Source organism: Sarcophilus harrisii, chromosome 1, assembly GCF_902635505.1.
Source record: "Sarcophilus harrisii chromosome 1, mSarHar1.11, whole genome shotgun sequence".
NCBI classification, from domain to species: domain Eukaryota; kingdom Metazoa; phylum Chordata; class Mammalia; order Dasyuromorphia; family Dasyuridae; genus Sarcophilus; species Sarcophilus harrisii.
Window position 1 is genome coordinate 575,324,716 of NC_045426.1, and position 25,989 is coordinate 575,350,704.

Below are 25,989 nucleotides of genomic sequence, written 5' to 3' on the forward strand. Positions count from 1 at the left end.
CTCTCTTCCTGCCCCTCTGCCTCCACCCACCAAAATCGTCATTTCCTATACAACACATCAGGACTTGCACAGAGAGTGGACGGGGGCCATTCTTTCTCCAAGTATGGTCCAATTACTATTTAGCCGTACGTGCTTGGGACCTCAGTGCATCAACTCAAGCTTCAGCCCATTACAGAAGTATATAATGTTCTCCTGGTCCTGCTCATTTCACTCAGCATCAGTTCGTGTAAGTCTCTCCAGGCCTTTCTGAAATCATCCTACTGGTCATTTCTTACAGAACAGTAACATTCCATAACATTCATATACCACAATTTATTCAGCCATTCTCCAATTGATGGGCTTCCACTCAGTTTCCAGTTTCTGTCCACTATAAAAAGGGCTGCCACAAACATTCTTGCACATACAAGGTCCCTTTCCCTTCTTTAAGATCTCTTTGGGATATAAGCCCAGTAGTAACACTGCTGGATCAAAGGGTATGCACAGTTTGATAACTTTTTGAGCATAGTTCCAAATCACTGTGAGTAGGTTTTCAGAACTAGGAACCCTCCTTCCCCCTGTAAGGCCTCTGTGTCTATTCTTCCTCTGCATCTCATATGTATAATGATTACTATTTTTACCTTGATTCTGCCAGTCTTTCTTTTTGAGTTTAGCCTATTGTTGATATAAATCTTAAACATATAGATTGACCATGTAAAAAATAAACAATTTAAACCTGAGCTAATAAATGAGAAGACCTGATTGGTATTGGAAGGATTTATCATAATAGGTTGTGGATTTTATTCAACAATCAGTTCATCCCTTTAGTGTGCTTCTTTATTTTTATTGTCAAATTAAATGTTTGTGGATTTTAAAGTGTTTTACAACCTTAGTGTGCTGTTAAAGCATCAGTTCTTATTATTTACTTAGTGAAATCCATTAAAGAATTAGATTACCAAGATAAAATTGATGAAAAGACAGGCCCTGGAGAAATATTGGATTTAAGGGGCCAGAAAGAGGCAGAGATATAAAATGTTGTTAAAGATAGAAGTAGGAAAGTGTGATGATTCTGCAACCATGGGACACTGTTACCACAGGGAGTCGCTTAACCACTTCATAGTAAGTTTCCTCACCTGTAAAAATGGGATCTTACACTACCTCATGAGGTTGTTGGGATGAAAAGGCTTTTGAAAACTTGCAAGTGCTATATAAATTAGCATTATTATTAAGAGATGGTTAAAAAGTAAGGAAATGTCTAGAGGTCAAAGAGGAGGACTGAAAAAAGGCCATTGGATTTAAAATCATAAACACATTGGTGATATTTAAGAAAGCAAATTTAAATTTTTGGATGGAGAAAAGTCTACTGCAAACTGGCCAAGGGTGGAAGGAAAGAAGCAACAGCAAGACAATTTTTTCTAGTTTACTGCTAAATGAGAGGGAAAAAATAGGATCATGGGAAATATTTTTCTGGTCATTATATTTAGGATTGGGTCCCTTGAACATATTTGAAGGTAGACAATAGCTAATACAGTGGATAGAGACTCAAGAAGTGAGACAGAGGTCTAAAGCAGGTCATTAAGGCTAGAGGAAATGGAATCAAGAGAACAGATAGAGGAAAAGGGAATGTTTGTCTGACCAGAGAGAGATGGGCTTCGATTTGAAAGAGTCCAAAGAAATTCATGTGAGATAACCAGTCTTCTCAATGAATGTTAGGTCATATATCCTAAATTTTGGAGTGGCAATTGTTGGAGCTGAGAAGAAACAAGCTGGTTTGGATTTAGTATGAATACTGAATACTGACTTCTACTGATTGAGACAAAAAAAATTACCCATTTAAAAATATTAGTGAAATTGTACACTAGACCTCTTTTACTCAACCATTTTACCTGGCTTTTCTTGCCCCATCCTTATCCCTTAACTCCATTTCACTATGCTGCAATACCTCAAAAATACAGAGCCTTTCCATTGGCCCTGAAGCTAAACCTTCCTATATATAAGGAACTATCCTGGTTTTTTTATTATATTTGCTTCTTGAAAATGCTTGGCACATAATAAATGCTTAGTAAATACTTTTCCATTCCATAGTCTTCATAGAAACATTAGCATGTGAAACAAGTTGTCTCCATTGTATAGCAATGATTGCCAAAAGAGAAATGATCTTTGTGAGCTACATATTGATTTAGAAACTGTATTATTATTTTTGATAAAACACTAATGAATTATATTAATCTCATTTTTAACATCTTGGGAATCAAGACCTTCCATAATCGCCTTCTTTGCTGTCCAAGCCTTATTTCATGGTATGTCACAAACTATACAATAGCCAAACTGGACTACTTGTCACTTGCCATCTCATCCTGCCCTTCCCATGTAACTATGCATAACATTCCCTTTACCTAATTGTTTCATTTATGTAGCCCTAGAATGAACCACATTCCCCTTTATTCAATGGAGCTGTTGCCTCCTCAGAACTTTCCGGGATTTCCCAAGTAGAAATGATTATATATATATCCCTACAAACAACTGTTGTTCAACTCCCATATGTTGTTTAATCCCTTTATGTCTACATTTTAGTGTTAGTTGCATATCTTAATGATGTCTCTTGTTTACATGAACATAATGTTTTGACCATCAGGGACTAGTTGCTGTTTTTCTATGTCCACTGAATTGTCACTTAAGTGTTTAATTGAATTGACTTGAATTCCAAATCTCTACCTACTTCCCTTTCAAGCAGGAATGCTCCTAAGCCATCCTAAACAGAATTCTTAAAAGATCAAGGACTTTTATGAATTGAGGCAAAAAAAAAAAAAAAAAAAAAAAAAAAGGGCAGAACAGGGAAAATATATACAACTATAACATAATACAATTATCTTTTTCCACATATCAAAAAATTCCCTGGGCTTGGAATCAGAAATCGGCCTTTTACTAGTTTTGTGACTCTGCACGAGTCACTAAACCCTATTTGCCTCAATTCCTCCTCTGTAAAACCAACTGGAGAAGAAAACAGTAAACCACTCTGTAGTACAGGGGTCCTCAAACTACGGCCTATGGCCCGCGGGCCAGATGCAGCAGCTAAGTATGTTTATCCTCCTCACCCAGGGCTATGAAGTTTCTTTATCTCAAGGCCCACAAAGTTTTGGTTTTTACTATAGTCAACCCTCCAACAGTCTGAGGAACAGTTTACTGGCCCCCTATTTAAAAAGTTTGAGGACCCCTGCAGTATCTTTGTGACCTCATTTGAGGTTTTCTTAGCAGAATCTTACAACTAAAACATGAAATCATAAATGACTAGGCTTGGCTCCAAATAAAGGTAATTTGTAAATGTAACATGCCTTATTTTTTAAGAGGTAGGGAATTATGGGTCTAAAATATAAATAATGTAAACTTTGTTATTTATTATAAAGTTATCTAAGAATTATGAGGTCGGAATTTGGAGAGGTCCTCAATACGAATATTGTCAGTCCATAGTTGCCCAGTTTTGCAATGGAAAGGCTGGAACTGGGGAGAGAAAAGGAAATAAATTATTCTAGAGTATAACAGATAGATGAAATGCCTGATCCACTAGAACAAAACTGAGTAATAAGCCTTGAACAAAGCTAAAGAATTATTAAGAGTTTTTAAGTTAATGGGAATTTTATTGAAAATTAAGAATTTAAGACTGAGGAATTACTATGCCAGTACTAATACTAAGTAAAGCCCATATGACCATAAACACTTCCTTCCTAAATACCAAAATCCATGCTTGGTCAGCGATTACCAAGGACCATCCAGGATACTGGTGAATATCAAGAATGGTTGAGAAAATATTTTTTATAATCCAGAGAAATCATATCCTTAACACATTTGGGGTACTAAATTTGAGAAATCTAGCAGCTATTTCTCCTGGGACTCACAATACATACTTTCATGTGAAGACCTCATCTGTGCAAACTAAGTTATCCTACTATGAATTTAAGATTACTTGTTATTCATGTTTTATGAAATATTCTATTTTTTTACTGCTATACAAAAAGATTTCAAAAATCAAAAAAGGGACAAATAATTTTGAAGCAAAAGACATTTATTTGCTGACAGGTAAAGACCAGTACATTTTCAAGAAGTGCAAAATGCACCAGGACCCCTCCCCCCATACAAAAACTGGTATTAGTACACATGTTTAAGCAATGCTACAATTGTTTTTTTGGCAAAGTGCTGTATTGTATTATTCATTCAGTTTTGTTAAACCAACCATTCCTCTGTGAACCAATCAATATCAAATTTTCTAGTGGCTCAAGAAATAAGCTGCCATTTATGCATAGATTGATGTACAGTATTTCTCCTAACTGAATGTCCTCAAGTCTTTCAAGTTGTTCAAAATTTCTGTGTATACACAGAAACACATTTACAAGGCACATAGTCCAATTGACAATACTCTAGTTACAAAATGTATTATCTTGGGAGTTAAGGGGAAAGGGATCAACATATTCACAACATTAAATCAAAGCCATTTCTTTTACTTTATATGTAACACATAAACATAACAAAGTTCATAACCTCTGAGGAAAACAAATCAAAGGTGAGACAGCAGACTCCCTTCACATACTCCAGCCTCTCCACTAGTGACTCAATTTGTAAACAGAAAATAAAAATCCCAGACAAAATACAAAGTATTGTTATGTGGAGCGTAACATTTAGGTTTAAATCCAAAACAACAACACAAATCCCATCATATATTAAAAGAATCCCCAATGATATGCAACCATATATATCATCTTGCACTGAAGCTGCCTTTTCTGAAAGTAACTTCTTCTCCCACAATAAAGGTATTAAAACAAATGTCCTCCTACCCAAGTTTTCAAACTGCTTAAACTTGGACAGTTTTAAGAAAACTGGTATATGACAAGACTAAACCACAAAAATGTGACTTTTTCCAGATAAAAAAAATTTAAATAATATTTCAAACACACATATGGAAATGGATGAAATCAACCCTAACTTGACTACTGACAAAAGATCTTCAATTCTATAGGCCCAGTTCTACAAGGATTAGTAAGAACAGACCTTTAAAAACTGTAATAACATTACTAAAACAAACACAAACCACCAAACAGATTAGTATCTCCAAAAGAAAGGAGCAGTCTCAAACTTTATTTAGTAAAAATAAAAGCCCTAAGACTTGAAAGTTCTTTTCACTTCACTATTCAATCTCACTATTTAAAATGATAATTTACAGCTCTAATTTGAGGTGAACAAATTTAATCTTCCTTCATTTTTGTCTTTTCCAACTCTAAGAAAGTAAGGATTTAGGCTATACTCTTCCTTGCTCTTTTCCTTCTAAAAGAAATCAAGAAAAGTATGATTTCACTTTGAAAGCATAAATAAGTAAAACTTGCAAAACGTTTATTAGGCAAATATACTGTTCTCTACTAGAACAGTTAGTTTAGGGCGAGGACACAATTAAATTGATGATAGAAGAGCATATAAACAAAGCATGTAGCATGAATCAAGTCAAGGACAACAACAAAAATTCCCTATAGCAGAAAATTTTAGAATTGAACCATTTTTAGAACTGCAAAAATACTAAACAAACCAAACTTAAAATGAATAATGCATTCATATGGAAGATAAATGATGGATAATTAATTTCAGTTTATAGCACAGTAATAAGACTATATGAAGGACAGAATGATGTCTATCTAAATGATATTAGCAAAAACTAACTGCCAACAGTGAAAAAAGTTTTAGAAATTTTAAAAGAGGCATTATTTCTCCTTATATGAATTTCAGGGAGCATAGATTAAGTGATTTCATTCAGACCACTAACATTTATTAATAAACTTTAAAACATTATCTCTTTGGCCATATTTTATTTTACATCAAATTCACATTTCCAACTAGGCTACTGGCCTTGCACCTTGAATAATCAAGAATTTCAACTATATGGGAAATTATAAGTGGGAAATTTTGATGCCAACCTAAATACCATACCATGCTTATAGTACAGATATTCTGATAATTCTCACTCCATACAATTCCAACAGTTTTTGGAAAAAAAGAATTCTTAAGCTTATAAAACTAGCTGTTAGGCAAAGGGTCAGTAGCTAACAAAGCTGAGTGAATTAATAGCCCTCTAGAAAAAAAAAGACTACAAAAATCTTCTATACTAATCTGTTCATGTGGCCATAGCAAATTTTCACAACTGAATGTCAGATCTATAGTTTGAGGTACCAGCACTTCATGTAACCTATGTATAAAAATCTTCCTTCTCAATACTCAGAAGCTTTACAAGAAGCCATTTAGCCATATTATTTTCAAGTTATCCAACTGTAGTGCCCTATCAGCAAACAGTTTCTAAATCATTCTTCTTCCATGTAAACACAAGCAGTTTAACAAAATACTTGCCCAGTTTGACAGAGCTTTGTGGACTTGGCCCCTAATCAGAAAAAATAAATAATGGGGAAGGCCATAAAAAGTAGACTTAAATCCCCTGTTCTGAAAATGACACTTTCTTAATGCTATTGGAAGAACAAACTATTTTAAGCATTTAAACACACTAACCATTTGACCTTTTTGAATCACAATCACCCCCGTGCTATTCAACACAGCTTTTCCCACTTAAAAGGGGAAGAAAAGATTCCCATAGTTCTTGGCATCTGAAGTCAACACAGAGCCATGTAAAATAATACTCTGCATGATTATAATGCTTTTCCTTTTGAAAGCATCTTAACATGCATTTACTATTTAGTCAGGACTGGATTGTAGTAGGAAAAAGGACTCTGATAAATTATCAGCCTGGTGATATTCTTCTAATCCTAGTAGAAAATGGGCTTTTGAGTTCTAATTATATGTCCTTGGGTCATATAAGGAACTGGGAATTTGTAGTGTGAACAGCTCCAGTTAAAAGTCATCACTAAATATTATCTTTAAAAATTGTAAAGTGGCTAGCTACAGATTTATGGTAAATCTGTCATGTTTTCTCTTGTGAAGCTAATTAATTGTCCTGAAGGAAATTAAACCAGAGCCTGGTCTTCATTAGCACCATGCTCTCTTGAACTAACCAAACAGCCCTGGGCAGATACATAGTCAAATAACAATCAATTCAGTAGAAAGAGTCCCTTGGAATTTTATGAAAGTCCAGTTTTATAAATCTTATAACATTTATAATCCTCACAACATCCCTGTGAGGTAGGTATTCTTATTCCCCTTAATGAATGAGGAAAACAGAACAGGGTAGTTGAAGATTTTTCCCAAACCAGAAAAATTAGCCCATAGAGCAAGAAACTCCTCCCCCAAACAAAACAGTAAACTCCAGCTACTAATTTTCATTCAAGACAATCTTAGTCTGGAAGCAATGTTTGTCAGGGGTCAAATCATGCATACCACACCACATTATCAGCACAGGCTTTTACAACCTGTTCCTGGGTTAGAAATAAAGACTTTTAGCTTCTCATTGTGTAAAAGTAAAGAGGCTGTATTAAATTGTACACAATTATAATGACTAACTAATAGTCAAAAAGAAGAGATCTTAAGTAATCAAAACACTGGAACAAATGAGCATCTTTACACAAAATGAACACTTCTAAATATAAACCACAGATCTGCCTTTAATTTTACTAAATGAAACAGGTATTTCTGTCCCATAACCTGCAATATTTGTACCACATCATTATAATAATCAGAAAGATAGCTAACTCCTATCTATTAACTAAATGTACCTGACATCAAAATGAACTATATGAGGAAAGAGTATAATATCAAGTTCTCTTTCAATAGAAAAGTCCAGCCATGATTCCATTATGTCCATGGCAACCATTGCCTTTTCATGCTTGTTAGTGTGGTTAAAAAAAAAAAAAATGTTCATTATATACAGAAAAGCTTATCAAGTACTGGTCATTAAAGTGTATGGCTGACCCTGAGAAATTATGTTTACTCAAACTTTTGATTAATACAAAAAAGAAAGAAAAAGAAAAGAAATTCAGCTGAAACCTGACTATTCCATCACTCAGTAAGAAATTTCTTTAAAATGCCAACTAACTCACATAACTTAGTTGAGTCATCAGACATTCTCAAAATACAAAACACTGCAATTGTACTGATGTTCTAAAACATTCTGAAAAAAATTTAGGAAAAAAACTCTTAAGAGCAAGGCATTGTGTGACATACAGAATGTAATTTTTTAAAGAAAAATTACCTAGAAAAACAATTCTATTTAAATGATTGATCATCAGTCAAGCTGCAAATACACACTTTCATTATTTGAGTGTATGTACACACATCACACTCACCCCCACTCACACATAAAACCAAGAACAATATACCAACAAATTGATATGCTTAAGACTTGGAATTCTCAGTAATTGTACTGACGCTGGCAAGGCTGGTGAACAACCCACCCATTGTGCTTGATTTGCCGAGAGTGGCAATCCCTGGTAAGATTTTGGCGACGGAGGTTATTTCTGTTCAGAGAATGTCTTTCACCATGTTCTTTTATCCACGGGATAGGACGAAAGCTCTTGGTTTGTTCAAGGAAAGTTGAATGAGCAGCAAGAGCTGCAACATAGCAGTGAACATGTTGCCCCACTTCATTCCGTACTTCCATTCTGAAATAGCAAAAACATGTCAAATCTTCACAAACAGAATGTTATTAACTAAATCCATCAGTTATTTAAAAAATAAACTTACCAAAGTTGATTTTTTTAAACTAAATCTGACCAGTTCTGATGGACCTGGCCATCCTCAGCAACGAGATCAACCAAATCATTTCCAATGGAGCAGTAATGAACTGAACCAGCTACGCCCAGAGAAAGAACTCTGGGAGATGACTAAAAACCATTACATTGAATTCCCAATCCCTATATTTATGCCCACCTGCATTTTTGATTTCCTTCACAAGCTAATTGTACAATATTTCAAAGTCTGATTCTTTTTGTACAGCAAAATAACGTTTTGGTCATGTATACTTATTGTGTATCTAATTTATATTTTAATGTATTTAACATCTACTGGTCATCCTGCCATCTAGGGGAGGGGGTGGGGTGGGGGTAAGAGGTGAAAAATTGGAACAAGAGGTGTGGCAATTGTTAATGCTGTAAAGTTACCCATGCATATAACCTGTAAATAAAAGGCTATTAAATTAAAAAAAAAATAATTAAAAAAAAAAAACTAAATCTGAAATTACATTAGCATTATAAAGGTCTTTGTGCAGTAAAGTCTTTGGGGTAAGATTTAGCTAAAACATCCACACGTAAGACTCACTGACAAAGCAGCTATACATTTGTATTACAGAATAGTGGAGCACTTTAGATACCTCTTAGGAGAAGAGCCAACATCTGCTATTGGATAACAATGTTCTTAACAAGCTTGTAGTGTTAAAAATGTTTGGGGATATACAATTTGACCAATAATGAACACTTTCTCGGGTATACAAGAAACTACTCCTCAAATAATTTTTAGTTTAGAATAAAATGCTGAATCTTAAGTTGATCTAGAATCAATTTTACTCAGAGTGCTATTAGGTAAACCAAATTACAGAAGGCCCCGAGAAATACAGATTAGTTGCTTTCAGAAATGTTATATATGAAAGCATAAACTATAGCATTATAGTATATTCTGTATTAAAAACAAAATAGTACTGATTTGAATTGTATTTAAGACTTCAAAATTGTGATTCCCAATACATACTACAGATGAAATTCAGATCTACACGGCCAAATTTACATGGTTATTTTCAATCAGATCTACACGGCCAAATTTACATGGTTATTTTCAATCATTTGCTTTTGTATATTTAGGAAGAACATGATCATAAAAAATAGATGCTCAATAAGTATTTGCTGAATGGATTACATGTTTAAATATATGGATTTTTCTAAATAGAATTTTCTTTTTTCTTTACCAAAACTGATTTAATCAAAGTTATATATTACTAAGGCCTAATTAAGATTGTGACAGAACATAATTTATCACAAATAAATCTTATAAAGGCTTAATTGCAATCAGGTGTGAACCATGACTCCCAAGTCATCAGCCCTGTAAGATCCCTTCAGTTCTATAATAAAATATTCTATAGTAGCATCAATAAAATAGGCTAATCACAATAACACAGCTAGAATGGATTGAAGTAGTCCATCTTATTTGTTTGAAAATGACACCTGGCACCCATAATGGGTTAGATGGATCATTAAGAATCTGAAAATTTTAGAAAATCAGTTATTAAATAGCCAATGGTAATATTGGGTGTGTGTGTGTATCGGGAGGAGGAGGTTCTTGGACAGAAAATATTATTGCATGTTTAATATTCATTAAGCATTCTCATGTAACTTTTCATCCCCTGATACCAACTCCCTCTCCTTCCCCCCCCCCCCCATTACTCCCTCCCTGTTTGTACCCTTCCTAAGATCCCAGGGCTTCGCTCAGTGCTTACCTTTCCACCGACATCCTCCAATCATGGTTTTTCCCTTACTAGGACACTGCAGTCAGAAGGAAGTCTGAGAGAGGGATGGCTGCTGAGTTTGAAGTTTTTCCTCCCTCTACTTCCCCTTCACCACTTCCAGGCCTAGAATTAGACCAGGTCTGGGGTAAGAGGAGAACCAGAGGGTTCCTAGGCAGGCTCGGGTAAGAGCCAGTAAAGGGCAGCATTGAGGGTAGGGTAGTGGAGACAGCAGGAGGGAAGCATGAGATCTCCTAAGTGTCTAGTACAGACCTATCTGAGTGTAAGCTGGAAACTGCCTGCAATTCAGAGCTTTAAGTAAAAAAAACAAAAACCAAAAGGAAATACAAAGCTTGTTCATGTAAGACTAATCGGGTGATTTTAAAGGACATTTAAGGGGTCTTTAAAACGCTATAAAGCTGGATGTCAACTTTCTATCATTTATACATTAACAATATCATAATTAGATTATCCTTTACAACTCAACTAGAGAAAGTTAGGTGTGAAATAAAAAAAAAAGCTTGGGGCAGCTAGGTGGCCAGTGGAGAGGGCACTAGCCTTGAAGTCAGGAAAACTTGAGTTCAAACCTGACCCCAGACACTTAACACTTCCTAGCTTTGTGGCTCTGGGCAATTAACCCCAATTGTCTCAGCAAAAAAAACCCAAAATGCTTTGATTAACAAAGAATGAAATTAATCGACCACTTTCTTCTCTCCTCCTTAAACTTTTAGTCTGAATGAATCAATGTTTTAATCTGTTTATAGACTTAATGTTTTGGATTAAGTACACTTTAGGCAGATTAAATATTATAGCAGGCTTAGTTAACACTGAACACAATTCAGGCTGGTTAAGGCATGTTTTCCAAACACTCTTTTTTAGCCAATCAAATAACAGCAAATCAATAATCCTCCTTATTTTTAATCTTAATTTCTTATAAATTTCTGAATATCCTCTTCAGTTCAAGGAGCATATTTTCATTTCATATATCACTTATGGATACTATTCAGTGACATTCTCTACATACAAATAAGACAGAAGGAAAATATTTAGACAAACAAAGTGATGAAGACCTAGGAATCTGGCTTTGGATAATCTAAAATAAGTGCCTGTTTAGAGATATTTGCCTTGCAAACCTTACCTTATAAGATTATATAAACCTATGAAAATATAAAGCACTTTGTGATTTTTAAAGTGCTATGGAAATATTAACAGCAAAGAAATGCTTTGGCAAAATATAAATACAAGGCTGTGTCCAAAACTCAAATCCCAGCATATCTAAAATAGCTGGTCACCACTTAGAGGGAAATACATTGATGCCTCTTTGAATTATGTAAAATCTAACTTTTAAATTAATCCTGTAACATGGGGTAGAGGGCAGAATTCTGGTAAACATGGCAACATTTCAATATGCCATTTGTAGCTTCAGACAGAGGTCAAGTATAATTCACTTATTTTGTTTTTAAGTTACTTCTAGATGGGATAGTTTAATACATATATTATAGTCATGTGGTTAAAAAAAAAAGACTTTTTATAAGTTTTTAGTGATTTTTTTTTAACAATTACCATAATTGTGTTAACATGTACATCTTTTCATTAAATCTTTAAAGTCTATTTGAAATATTTTATCTTTTCATCAAAATTAGATTTTGTGCTACATATGTTACTTATAACTTACCTAGGACTGCTTGGATTATGAAATTCAGTCTCACAGCTACCCTCATTAAGATTCTTGGAGGAATTATAAACAGACATGCTGGGATGTTCTATTAGAAGGTTTTCCAAAGGACTGGTTTCCACCTTGATAGTGGTTAATCCACCTGCAGTAAAGCATGGGGGAGGGGTAATAAACCAACTCTCCTCCATTGGACAGGCCTCAAATTGGACGTAGCAAGATTCACTAGTATCAGCTAAACATTCCAAGGAAGCTGGTAAACAAGAAAAAACTGGAGGATGATCAGTAGGAGATTCTTCACTGATGTCTTCCTCTTCGACTTTTGTTGAAAAATTAGTGTCTAGATTGTGTTCCAAATTGAACAAGATATTTCAACAGTTCCACAGTGGAATGGACATCACATTGATTATGTAAATAATCAAATTCATAGAACATAAAGGGGGAAAAAAGAGAAAATGTTATTAACATCACATATTATGTTCACCTGCCTCTGTTTTCCTACCAAATAAAGTTTGGTTATCTGTTAGCTAAATGATTATCAGTGATGACTGAATGCCTAATGGCTCTTAAAAACTGATTTTTCTTGGGTTGGGTTTTTTTAAAAGCAAATAAATTGCCAGAAAACAAATATAAGAGTTCATTATCTGTAATAAAATGGATTTCCTATAAAACTAAGTCTAATTTTCTCAGTGTTTTTAAGGTTAGAAAATCAAAGTCAGTTACTTTGATACCCTTCCACAAAATTTTTATTTTAGTCTTATAAGGCTTCAGAATTGCTTATTTATTTATGCAAAAACTGAGAATATTTACCACTTCTCATAATGATTATATACTGAAGATCTCTTACCTATAAAGTCAACAAGAATCCATTCATCATCTTCTTTTTCACTAAATTCTGGTTCTTTGCTAGAGGTCTTGATTTCACCCACAAACATACTATTCAATCTCTGGAACATTGTTAAGGCAAGAATGAAACTTTGGCTAGTTCTGTAGCTGCGATTTCAAAAACGGCGTCTTAGATAAACCCAATGGCACGACAGGAAATTAAAGTGCATAAATTCTTATTTAAGAAAGATATGGAGTATGAAGAATCATTATCCTCAGCTGAAATAGAAAAAGAATTATTATAGTTAAACACACATTTATAGCACTCTAATCTTGAATTTTACCTTTATTTCTAGAAAGATACTAGCCAAGTGCTTTTCCATGTGGCAGAGAAAAAAATATCACTTCTTTGCTATACTGTATTTGTTTTAGTGGCCAACATGCTACATATTCAATCAAAAGTATTTGTAATTCCACTGAAGGAAGAAGCCAGTCAGTTTTGACTGCCCCAATACATACTTCTAAGCACAGTCCTATTTATGGCACAGTACAGATAAAGTGGTCCTGTAGTCACTGAGGTTACTGTGAGTACTAAACTCAAAAGAAGACGAAAATGTTCATTTTATTTATGCAAAATTAGGATTCAGTATCATCCAACACCCAGTCTAAGAGTGCTGAAGACCTTTAAGTCACAATAGGATCTATGTTCAAATGCAGCCTCAGACACCTAGTGGCCCAAAGGGCTATCAAACTGTGTATACCCTTTGAACAGTATCACTATTATATCTGTATCCCACAATGATTTTAAAAGAAGGAAAAGGACTAACATGCAAATGCCCATTAATGGGGGAATGGCTAAATAAGTTCTATGAATGTAATGGAGTATTATTGTTCTATAAGAAATGAGACCGATTTCAGAAAAGACTTATATGAAATATATATAATGAAAAAAGATTTATGTAAACTGATGCTGAAAGAAGTGAACAAAACCAATAGAACATGCTACATATTAACAGCTAGATTGTGTGGATAAGCAACTATGATAGACTTAGCTCTTCTCAGCAATGCTGTGATACAAGACAATTCCAATAGATTTAGGATGGAAAATGCCATCTGCATCCACAGAAAGAACTATGGAAATCTCATTACATGCAAATGTAAAAATAAAATACTATTAAGAAAAAGTTCATGTAGAAAATATTTCATTACAAAATAATAAAATTCAGTTTTTTTTTAAATAATACATTTCATGCAAATGAAGGTGGTCTAACTGTACCAGACCTAAAACTGTATTACAAAGCAGTGGTCATCAAAACCATTTGGTATTGGCTAAGAAATACAGTTGATAAGTGGAATAAGTTCGATTCACAAGATGTAATAGTCAACGATTATAGTAATCTACTGTTTAATAAAACCAAAGACCCAGCTTCTGGGATAAGAATTCACTATTTGACAAAAATTGTTGGAAAAACTGGAAAATAGTATAGCAGAAACTAGGTATAAATCAACACCTATCCCCTTATAGTAAGATAAGGTCGAAATGGGTTCACGATTTAAACATAAGGAATGATGTTACAAAAAAATTTGTAGAACAAAGGATAATCTATCTCGGATCTATGGAGAAGGAAGGGATTTTATGGCCAAAGAACTAGAATATATTATAAAATACAAAATGAATAATTTTGATTATATTAATTTATATATAATGTTTATATATATTCTATAAAATTGTATTTTATAAAATCAGTTTTATACAAACAAAACCAATAGACAAAATTAGAATGGAAGCAGAAAACTGGGGAAAAAATTTTATATCTCATTTCATTTCTAAAACAGAGAATTGATTCAAATGTAGAAGAATACAAAGCCATTCTTCAATTGATAAATGGTCAAAGGATACAAATAATTTTCTGTAAAGGAAAGGAACTTTGGAGAAATATACTTAAGGCTCCATATGATTGATTTAGTCCTAACAAGGCGTTAACTCAGTGAAACTGATAAGACAATGGTTATCTAGTTTTACATGTACTTAGTACTTAATATAGTTCTACAAGATTGACATCTATAATGATATATTTATAATAGAGTATATAAGAGCCAACAAAACCTGGGAAACTTTCCATCTCCCACCATCGTGGTGACTGGCCTGTCCTTCATTTCTCTACTGAGATCAAGTCCCATCTGAAGGGCCTCCAGAAAACTAGCCAGGTCCGAGGTGAAGAAAGCAAACTATGAAGGAGATAAAGATGACAAGATAATGATAAATGCTGGAGATATGGGAATACTGGGAGACTAATACATTGTTGGAGTTGTGAATGGATCCAGTCATTCTGAAGAGCAATTTGGAACTATACCCAAAGGGATATCAAACTGTACATACTCTTTGATCCAGCAGTGTCTTTACTGGGCTTATATGAAAGAGATCATAAAGGAGGAAAAGGGTTCCTTTTCCACATGTGGAAAAATGTTTGTAGCAGTCATTTTTGTAGTGTCAAGGAACTGGAAAGTCAGTGGATGCCCATCAGTTGGGGAATGGCTGAATAAGTTATGGTATATGAGTGTTATGTTATTATTGTTCTAAAAGAAAAGATCAGCAGGATGATTTCAGAGAGGCACAGAGAGACTTACATGATCTGATGCCAAGTGAGTAGAACCAAGAGAACATTGTACACAGCAACGAGATTTATGATGATCAATTCTGATGGACATGGCTCTTTAATAGTAAAATAATTTTATGCATAACATATTTGGATTGCTCGCCATCTAAAAGAGATATTGGGGGGAAGGAAGGGAAATCTGAAACACAAGGGTATGTAAGGGTCAGATGTTGAAAAATTGCCCATGCATATGTTTTGAAAATAAAAACAAAACAAACTAACAAAAACCAATGATGTGATTCAGGCCAATGGTCTTGTGATGGAGAAAGCCATCTGCACCCAGAGAGAGGTCTGTGGGGACCGAGTGTAGATCACAACATAATATTTTCACCTTTTGTTGTGGTTGTTTGCTTGCTTTTTGTTTTTTGTTTGTTTGTTTTTTTTTTTTTTTTTTTTACTTCTTGAGTTGATTTTTCTTATTCATCATAATAAATATGGAAATATATATAGAAGAATTGCACATGTTTAACCTATATTGGATTACTTGATGTTTAGTGAAGGTGGTAGGGGGAAGAAAGGGAGAAAAATTTAGAACAGGAGATTTTGCAAGGATGAATACTGAAAATGATCTTTGCATGTATTTTGAAAACACCAAAAAAAAGCTATTTAAAAAAAGCAAAATGCATTTCAAAATGCTCAATCACTTCTATTAAGTTGTCCTGTGTATCGATTTTAACTTAGATGGAACTATTTGCCACATTGTTTCCAAAAATCATTCCTATGCATGCTTCTAAGTTAACATTAAGCATCTACACTACAATCAAGGTTCAGACCAGGTCCTAGGAACACAAATGAATAGTGATAGTTAAGAATCAGAAGACCTGGGTTTAGATCCCTTTTCTAACATAGTGTGTACACTGACTGGCTTCCCAGGCTTCCTCTATGAATCAACTATATTCCTAACTTTTATAAGAAGCCTTTCCTAACTCCTTTTAGTTGTAAAGCCTTCTGTTTTATTTCCTATTTATAATATATTGGTTGCATATACGCAAATATTGTAAGTATGTTTGCTTGCTGTTTTACCTCATTAGAATGTGAGCTTAAGGACAAGATTTTTCTTTCTGTATTTTTCTTTTCTTTTCTTTTTGTATAACCAGTACACCTACCTCTTAAGGTTTTTATGAAGATAAAACTAGATAATATTAATGAAGCATTTTTCAGTGCTAGCTATTATTATATCACCCTTTTGGCAAACTGCTTCAGAGAAGAAGCCCTATGATGAGGCTCCAAGTAGGCTAAATATTGTATCAATTATAAAGCAGGAAATCCTGCTCAGGAAAATATTTGGTTCCTGTGGCTTGTCTGCCTCCTGGTAAATTTTCCTACTATGAGGAACAAGGGTGTGGCCCAGAAGCAGTTGACTATATCCAGCTTTCCTATGATGCTTATTTGGTGGAAACTTTTTTGCTGGGAACATTCAATCCTCTATAATCTTAGCTATTCTTTCAAAACCTTTTAAAAGCACAATTCCAAAAAGATGTACCCAAGCTTTTTTGACCTCTTTAATCCAGTTAATGAGGACTATAATCAATTCTTAATATTATTTATTCACAAATCACATTTAATAGTAGCAAACCTCTGAACTGATAATACTGGCTGTCTAGGGAAAGGGGTATGGGAAAATTAGATGCCACTTTCCTCCTCTACAGCTTCATTTCCTTACCTATAAAAATAATTTGGACTAGTTGGAAAGTTTCCATCTCTAAAATTCATTGTTTTTAAGCCATTGATTCTAAGGCAACTAAATACTATACCACAGTGCCTGGTACATAGTATTATTTTAACAAATGCAGAGAAATATTATATAATCCACAGGAAAGATAAACATCAAGTTGGTCTAACCATGGGATTCAGTTGGGCAAGGAAGGAGTCTCAGGATTCTGCATGTATTCAAAATTCATTAAATGATTCATTTAAAGCATGAAAGGCCCACTACACACATATCAGACTGGCTAAGATGACAGGAAAAAATAATGATGAATGTTGGAGGGGATGCAGGAAAACTGGGATACTGATGCATTGTTGGTGGAGTTGTGAATGAATCCAACCATTCTGGAGAGCAATCTGGAATTATGCCCAAAAAGTTATCAAACTGTGCATACCCTTTGATCCAACAGTGCTACTACTGGGCTTATACCCCAAGGAGATACTAAAAAAGGGAAAGGGACCTGCATGTGCCAAAATGTTTGTGGCACCCCTGTTTGTAGTGGCTAGAAACTGGAAAATGAATGGATGCCCATCAATTGGAGAATGATTAGGTAAATTGTGGTTTATGAATGTTATGGAATATTATTGTTCTGTAAGAAATGACAGCAGGATGAATACAGAGAGGCTTGGAGAGACTTCCAGGAACTGATGCCAAGTGAAATGAGCAGAACCTGGAGATTATTATATACTTCAACAACGATACTGTATGAGCATGTATTCTGATGGAAGTGGATTTCTTTGACAAAGAGAAGATCTAACTCAGTTTCAATTGATCAATGATGGACAGAAGCAGCTACACCCAAAGAAAGAACACTGGGAAATGAATGTAAACTGCGTTTTTGTTTTTCTTCCCAGGTAATTTCTACCTTCTAAATCCAATTCTTACTATGCAACAAGAGAACTGTTCAGTTCTGCACACATATATTGTATCTACGATATACTGTGACATATTTGACATGCATAAGACTGCTTGCCATCTGGGAGGGGGTGGAGGGAGGGGAAAAATCAGAACAGAAGTGAATGCAAGGGATAATGCTGTAAAAAATTACCCTGGCATGAGTTCTGTCAATAAAAAGTTATAATTATTTAAAAATAAAATAGAGAAAGAAAAAAAAATTGCATTTCTCTAATCAAAAAAAAAAAAAGCATGAAAGGCACTCCTGTAGAAATTTAGATAGCAAGACATGGTATAGACTTTGTTGAAAACAAGTTCACAGTCTAACAAAGAGGAAAAGACTACAGGGGGAAAATGTAAATTATATGATTAATAAACTCATAAGTGCAAAATAAAAAGTGCTAAGAAAGTGGAGCTTTCAAAAAATTCACTTTCATTTTGGTAGATAAGCATTAAAGTGTGGTCCAAAGCACAACATAGAAGAGCTTCAAAATATGGGTTGGACAAAGAGTAGTCAAATAGAATAACATCAGCACAGCAGAAGATACCCAAGATCTAATGAAGGGTAAAGTTAGACTCTGAAGGGATTTAGATAACTGGATTTTGAGCTATTAAGAAATCCAGAGAATAGGTTGTACACAAATAAAGTTAGCATGAATAGGCTCCTCCTGAATAGTCAGTAAAGAGTCACCAATTATTACAACGGAGCCAAGGGCAGCTAGGTGATGCAGTGGACAGAATGCTAGACCTGAAGTCAGAATACTCATCTTTATGAGTTCAAATTCACACTTATTAAGCTGCATGTCATATCACTTAACAGGGATTGCATTAAGGAAAAAAAAAAAAAGAAAGAAAGGGCAAATCATTCCAGTATTTCGGGCAAGAAAACCCCATGAACAGTTGGTCAACCAGATCAAGAAGAATGGGACAGAACTGTTCCACATAGTGATCAAATGGAGTTACTCAGGCAGTACTAAAGAATGAGAGGGAAAACAGCCTGCAGGCAAGAAGATCACAAAACAGTAGATTCAGAAGTGGAAGTGAGCTTAGTCATTCATACTCCCCATTTTATAGAAGTCAACTAAGGTTGACTTGACAAGGTCACACAGTTGTTAGAATATTTCAGGGGAAAAAAGTTGCAGGGAGACTGAATCTGATGGGAGAAATTTTGGAGTAATAAAACTAATAGAAGTAATTAGGCAACCAATTTCTGGAGATAGGGGTTAACAACTGGAAAGAAATAATGACTCAGGAGTAGGTGCTAAGTGACTAGTAGTAAGAGTGGTTGCTGTCAAAAGAAGAAAATTAGGAATGGGAAGCTTTCAGAAGAATCATTTATTTAGAGCTAGAAGGGTATGTCATCTACTCTAGAAGTATCAAACTCATGGCCTACAAAACTCCCAAGTGTGGCCCCAACGAAATTAAAATGCAAATAAACAATGTTTTATCAAAAAAACAAAAAAATCAATTCAACTTAGAAAATAGTGTTTTTACAATAAGGAATTAGTTCTATTTGAGCTCGTCTTATCTTATCTAAAGAAAAAAAAAATTGCGTCTTTGAGAAACCTATCTCCGGTCATACTTGGTTATAAATAGAGGAGAACCAGGATGTGAATTTTTGGATCAAAGTCCAGCACACTACATTTATACCATGTTACTATCTTTATCTGAAGAATTCATCTACTAAACTTTTAGAATTTAACACAGGTATTGTCATTGTCCTAGCAATGCCATTCTGCTACCGCTAAGCAGAGTACCTTTTGGACAAATTAGGTTAGGTCAAATGAGAAAATGTTATCACCTTAGCACAGTGCCTAACAGACAATAAGTGTTATTTAAATGCTATCTATTATTGCTATTAAAAAGCCCTACAGTTAGACTGACTCTAGAAAAAAACTGGTATGGCCAAGTAGCACTTCAGATAATCAGTATTTATTTCACGAAGGTGTTTTCATCATCATCATCAGGCATTCACTGCTTTGCACATTTACCAATTGTCTTTGTTAATTGGGCATTACCTCAAATGAAACCAGTATTACTATATAAACCAATATAGGATTCAGAAGATAAAACTGAAAAATTAGTTTAAGCAAATTTTGTAACCCCCTTCAGGGTTTTCTGGTGGGGTTTGCCCTTTACTTCAACAAATGAGGAAACTAAGGCAAAGAGGGTGGGGTCACATTGCTAGTAAAGTATCAGAAGCCAGATTTAAACTCTGGTCTTCCTGACTTTGAACCTAGATTTTATTTCACCACCTACCTGCTAAACTCAAAACTGACAAACTTTTAAATATAACCCTAGAAATCAAGTAGAATTATGAGGAATGATGTTAGCTCTTCTCAACTAGTAAAATAATATGAACTATGAATTGTATTTGACAGAGTATGTTTTGGATTATGTTTAATACAATTAAAGAAAAACTGGGCAGAGTTCTGGGATCAAACCTACAAAACAAGGGAATTCTGTCCTATTCTGTACGGATAGCAAGGCAAGATTCTGATTCTAGAGTAGAAAAGATCAAGGTTCACTTTGGGCTCACACTGACTATATGACCATGTCACTTAATTTCTCTATGCTTTATTTGAAAAACTTGTATAAATACTACTTATACCACTTATTTCACTGGATGAAGCATTTATATAGACAAGACTAAGCTTAATATTTATGGGAATGGAATTCAGTCTTAGACACATCCCAAAGGTTTGTACAGCCGGTTTTATCTAGCCATGAATGAAGCAGATTTCCTGTCTATAAGATGTAGATTGAAACACAATGTAAAATGCCCTTGTGCATGGTGTGAAAATGAATTTTTTTCTCCTTGTGATTTATTTTTACAATTAAACTAGCCAAAAAAAAATTCTTATACTTTGTTTGGTCCCAGAATTTAAGCCTAAGATACTATGTAGCCTCAAATCAGAGTTACTTTTTACAACGCACTAGTTTCACTTGAATAGTTTTTTTTTCTCCCCCAATTGTACTTGAACTGCCAGTAGGCGGCTCCAAAACAAAATTAAAAAAAAAATTGATCAAAGTTCTCAATCTAAATATATAGTCAGTACCTGATTTAACTTTCAGACTATCAAGAATTCATCTTCCCTTTTTCTTTTTATATTCCTTATTTTGTCAGAATATTTAAAGCTTGATTTTTACAGCTACCACTTAAGTCTTTCCCATGCCTCAGGTGAGCCATTTAGAATTCTAGCACAGACAGACCTCCAAATGCAAATAAGGTTTCAAGTAGACTTAGGCTGAGTTATTCAGGAGGAAAGAATACAAAAAGATAGCATTTAAGTAGTTCATTCCCACACATTAACCTAAAGTTTTCAAAATCATGCCACCCGCTAGGGCAGAATAAGACATTTTTAAAAAAGAAAAAGGATGAGGTGATAGAAGATAATCTAGTCACATGAATTATATTAGCCTAAGACTTTCAAAACATTCTTCCCCCAGAAGATTACACTATAGACTCTGAAGGCCTGAAAATTTTATCTTACCCTCCCAAAACTTCCAAATCTAAAAAAAATTCTGATTTCTCACATTTTTAAAACATATTTTAAAAAATCTACTTCTGGTGTGTAGGCTATTACCAAACAAATAATTTTAATGACCCTAAGCATTGAGTTATTATGTCCTTTCTTTACTCAAATATTTAAAAACCATTTACAGGCTTTTAAAAATGAAGTCTAGAAAAGAATTGTCAGGTGACCTGTACAAGTTAGGGTTAGGGTTAGCTATAACAGTGGACAGTCTCTTCATCTGTAAAATGGTAAAAGTCTGAACTTCATCATATTTAAAATCCTTTAAAGTGGTAGAAAGTATTGTAAAAAGAAGGATGACTTGGGCAAATCACTGACATTTCTCCAAGCCAAATTTTACTCAGTCATAAGAGTTCATACTGTACTATTCACAGGTTTTTGGGTTTTTTTTTTTGTGCAGTGAAAAAAACCATTATTAGGGATGGACAAGACAGTGCACATTAATTCATGGCACATTTAAAAAGTACGAAGGAATAAAGTATTAAACCTAACCTGAAAAGATCAGTTTTCACTCCTTAATCCCCCAAAGTTACTCAAAATACAGAAGAACCAGAGTGGACAAAGGTAGCTAACTCCCTAAAAATAAACAGAAAAGGGGCTTTTCACTACTATTCCTAGCCTCGAAGGTAAACACGAAATTAATTTACATACTTTATCAACAATAACAACCGGTCTTGTTTTTTAAATTAAATGTAATGGGCTTCAGGATAGCACTAGCAACTAGCTTAGCTATATAAAGCAGCTAATACTCAATTCAATTCTTTATGAATCTGAGAACTTCCTCCACTGAGGCAGTGGCAAAAGTGCTGGCAAAAGTTCTCTTGGGCCAAAAAAATGTAATCCCGATGCAGTCAATACAGTGAGGAACGTCGAGCTGTCCTTGGGCGACAAAGTGATTGATGATCCTTACCAAAGCCATATCAAAACCTACGAAGTTTTCCTCTAAGCCCCACTAGCCTCACACCTCCACGAGGTTACTGCAAACTTCTACTCACAAAGTCAACACATTGTTTTCCTCACATTCGGCGAGATGTTAACACAATCCTTATTTTATAATGAGAACACCAAGGTTTGATGAGCTCGAGTGCATTAAGGATTGTAATGGATAAGAACGGACCAAGGGGCTACTTGGCCGACTCCTAAGAAGTAGTCCTCTATTAGAGGGAAGCCAGAAGCAAATAGAAAAATATTTGAGGGCTTACTAAGTATACACGACTGATTTTCTTTGTAGCATAGCACAATACCTGGCACATCGTGCGTGCTTAATAAATGCTTATCGGTTAACTGGTCTGATACCATATCACTGGGAAGCAAGATGGAAACAGTACCGGTAGACACTGAGGAAGCGATGGCTTCGGTACGGGTTTTCCAATCAGGAGGAAATGGGATGGAGCCCCTCTCCGAAATGAAGTCCGTCAAAAACCATTCATTAAAGAATTGTCAAGTTCCAGACACTGTACTAAGCACCGGGAATACAAAGAGAAACCTTTAAAGGGCAGTCCGGACCTTGAGGAACTCACAAATCCAACGTGAGGAAATACATACCAGCAACTAAGTACGTACAAGTACATACAGCATATAGGGAATAATTAAAGGAAAGGCTGTTAGGAGGGGTTGGGGAAAGGTTCTTGCAGAAAGTGGAGTGCAGCTGGGACCTATAGGGAGCCGGCAGACGGAAATGCGGTGGGAGAACCAGAGTCTGGGCTGAGGGGTCCCGACAACCAGCCTGAAGAGGTGCAGTAGATGAGGAGAGCCCCAGGAGGCGGAGAAAAAAAGAGGTCCTGCCCACCATGGCAGAGAAAACAGGCCACCCGGAGGGGGAGGAGGCGGTAACCAGACACCAGACGCGCACCCGGTTCCAGCGGTTCCTAGTGCAGCCCCTCTCCCAGGCTACCGCCCTGTGCCCCCGCCCCGACTGCCGCTCGGCTCCTCACTCCGGCCGGCAGCCGCAGCTAAAGGGTCCTCTGCGGCTGGAGAGAGCGAGGATTGACCCCCCGCGGCCCGGGAAGAGGAAGTAAAAGATCAATAAAAAGCGATGCGGGCGCGGCCCGAGGAAGGTTGGGGGAGCCAGGCGACGGGCGCAGGGCGGGCAACCTCCTGTTGCCAGTGGCCCGGTCTGGGCCAGGAAGAGACCCACGAAGCCGACGGGGCGCTCTGGGCACCCACTGCCCTCCCACGCCCGGACACTCACGCTGGCCTCAGGGACTGAGAAGCTAGCGGGGCACGGCTCGGAACGCCCCGGGCGGCTGAGGTAGCGGCGAAGAGCCTGGCGGGGCAGCGAGCGGCGTCCTGCTCTCAGTTCTCGTCCTCTCTCCTAGCCCTGCAGCCGCCGCCGCCGCCGCTCCCGCACGGGCCGGAGCTGCCGAGCTGCGAAGTCGCAGCACCGCTGCCTCCAGTCCTTTTGTTGTTGTAGAGCTCACGGAACAGCTGATGGGCCGCACCGCCCCCAGCTCCTCCCTTAGAGCCGCCCTCCGCGCCCAGCGGCCAATAAGGAGAGAAGCGACCGCGGGGCCGCCTAGGGAGAGGCTGTCACCAACGCACGTGACCTGGCGGCGAGGCCCCGAGACCTTCTCAAGTTAGAAACAAGCCCGGGCAACAAAGGAGAGAAGAACTTAGGAGGGAGGGGGTAGGGGAAAGCCGGGGCGGGGGGAGGGGCTTGGAGACCAGCGGAGGAGAGCCGGAGAAGGCTCGGACGTGAGGACCTGCGCCTGAGAAGTACAGGAAGCGCTTTCTGGGAGGCACCCCTGAGAGTTACCGGCCAAGCATAGTTGGCTTCCCGCGACCCCCAGGGAAAAGGCTAAGTCTTGTTCTCGCGGGCAAACGGGGGCCCGCGGGAGCTGAGAGCTTGTCTGGTCTGAGCGCGACCGTATCTGCCTGGAGGGGCTGATCTCGGAGCTTTTTCTCTTGGGCTATCGTCAAGTGTAGGCTCCAGCCTTTGTCCGGGGCCTCCTCTCCCCCCCATCTCCTCTAAGGCCCCACCTCCATTTGGAAGCCCGGGCTCAGGAAACGAAACCAGTCGTCTCCACCTGGAAGCCTGCGAAGCGTGTGGAGGGAGGAGCCGGGCCGCCCAGGTGCGGCCCAAAGTGGGTTCCGGGAGCCCCACCCCCCGCCTGCGCGGGGCTCCTCCCGGTGTCCTTGGCTCCCTGCGCCAACTTTGTTTTGTGACTTTTTGGCACGTCTCTTACTTTCTTAGGCCTGTTCCCTCCTCTATAAAATGGGGATAAAATATTTCACAAGGCATTTAGGTAGAGGATCAAAAACCAGTAAGTTTTAAAGCATAAAGTATTCTACAAATATAACTTATTTTCTTTATTAATCTTGTGTAAAAAAAGTGGGGGATGAGAGGCCCGGGAAAACGTATTTGTCAACGGGAAAAAGTCCTGGGACCTAGTGGCAGAAGCAGCAGTAATTCACTTAAATGAAGATTTTTGGTTATTAAATCTTTATATTATCAGCTCTTCAAAACGATTCTGTTACAAATGGTACTAGTTCAAATCCCAATCTTCTATAAAGAAAAGCTAGCCATAATGTAAGGGTTAATACTCATATCTAGGTAATATATTATGCTCATTGGCTCAGAATAAGAGCTGAAAGGGATCTTAGAGGCTTCGCAGTCCAGCTATTATGGAGCCAAAAGATTTAGGGCCATTTTTGCAGAATACACATCCTACCTAATAACTAATGATGATAATTTATGCCTCTGCAAATTTTCAAGTGTTATGTATCAATTATCTTGAGACTCAGAACAACTCTGTGAAATAAGGAAAATTGAGATCAGGAATAAGTATTGTGTCTCCTATAGACTTGTCATCTTGAAATACTAGCATGTATGGGAACCTCTTGATAAAGTGGTAGAACTTATATTGATGTAAATGTGATGCAATCTAGATGCAATTGCTCTAGATGACTCCACTATTTTAACACAAAGAGGCACAGTAGCAATCATCTGAGGATAAGGCTGTTGGAGGACTTTTTTCTACCTAGCTACACCTCTCTATTGGAAGCTCCATCCAGTCCTGGAATGTACACCTTAGAAGTTTACTTGCTACTTCAGGCCTCTCCCTTCAGATGGAGTGCTCCTCCAAGAACCTCCATTTAAGAAGGGCCAAACCTATCTCACATCTCCTAGCTGCACTCACTTCCCTTTACCACTCTCTGCTCTAGTCCCCCTTTTCTTCTTTTTATAATAGTCTTCTTCCATTAGAAAATAATCTCCTTTCAGAACAGAACTTCTTTCTACTTTTCTTCTATCACTTATAGCTAACATGTAGGCTTGTACCATATGCCAGGCATTGTGTTATGTGCTTTACAAT

General features: G+C 36.6%; 1 protein-coding gene across 3 annotated transcripts; it reads right to left on the bottom strand.

The window, feature by feature from the left end:
* Positions 1-4,018: 4,018 nt before the first annotated feature.
* TP53INP1 (tumor protein p53 inducible nuclear protein 1) lies at positions 4,019-24,122 on the bottom strand. Of its 3 annotated transcripts, none has more exons than XM_031947007.1 (5): positions 23,868-24,122; positions 12,904-13,160; positions 12,060-12,396; positions 10,379-10,510; positions 4,019-8,555 (listed from the first exon to the last, which is right to left on the bottom strand). In XM_031947007.1, exons 2-4 carry the CDS (start codon positions 13,010-13,012, stop codon positions 10,417-10,419), a joined length of 540 nt encoding a protein of 179 aa, XP_031802867.1. In that variant the 5' UTR covers positions 13,013-13,160; positions 23,868-24,122; the 3' UTR covers positions 4,019-8,555; positions 10,379-10,416. The 3 variants fall into 3 exon arrangements, with proteins under 3 accessions (XP_031802867.1, XP_031802866.1, XP_031802865.1); XM_031947006.1 differs by lacking the exon at positions 10,379-10,510 and adding an exon at positions 14,989-15,110; XM_031947005.1 differs by lacking the exon at positions 10,379-10,510.
* Between the last annotated feature and the right edge of the window lie 1,867 nt (positions 24,123-25,989).

Excerpts from the sequence above, each read along its gene's own strand:
- TP53INP1 (XM_031947005.1), bottom strand. The coding sequence starts at position 13,012 with ATGTTCCAGAGATTGAATAGTATGTTTGTGGGTGAAATCAAGACCTCT. Across the intron at positions 12,397-12,903 it reads GATTCTTGTTGACTTTATAG|ACACTAATTTTTCAACAAAA; the intron begins GTAAGAGATCTT and ends AACACAATCTAG. Across the intron at positions 8,556-12,059 it reads CATAATCCAAGCAGTCCTAG|AATGGAAGTACGGAATGAAG; the intron begins GTAAGTTATAAG and ends TTGCTATTTCAG.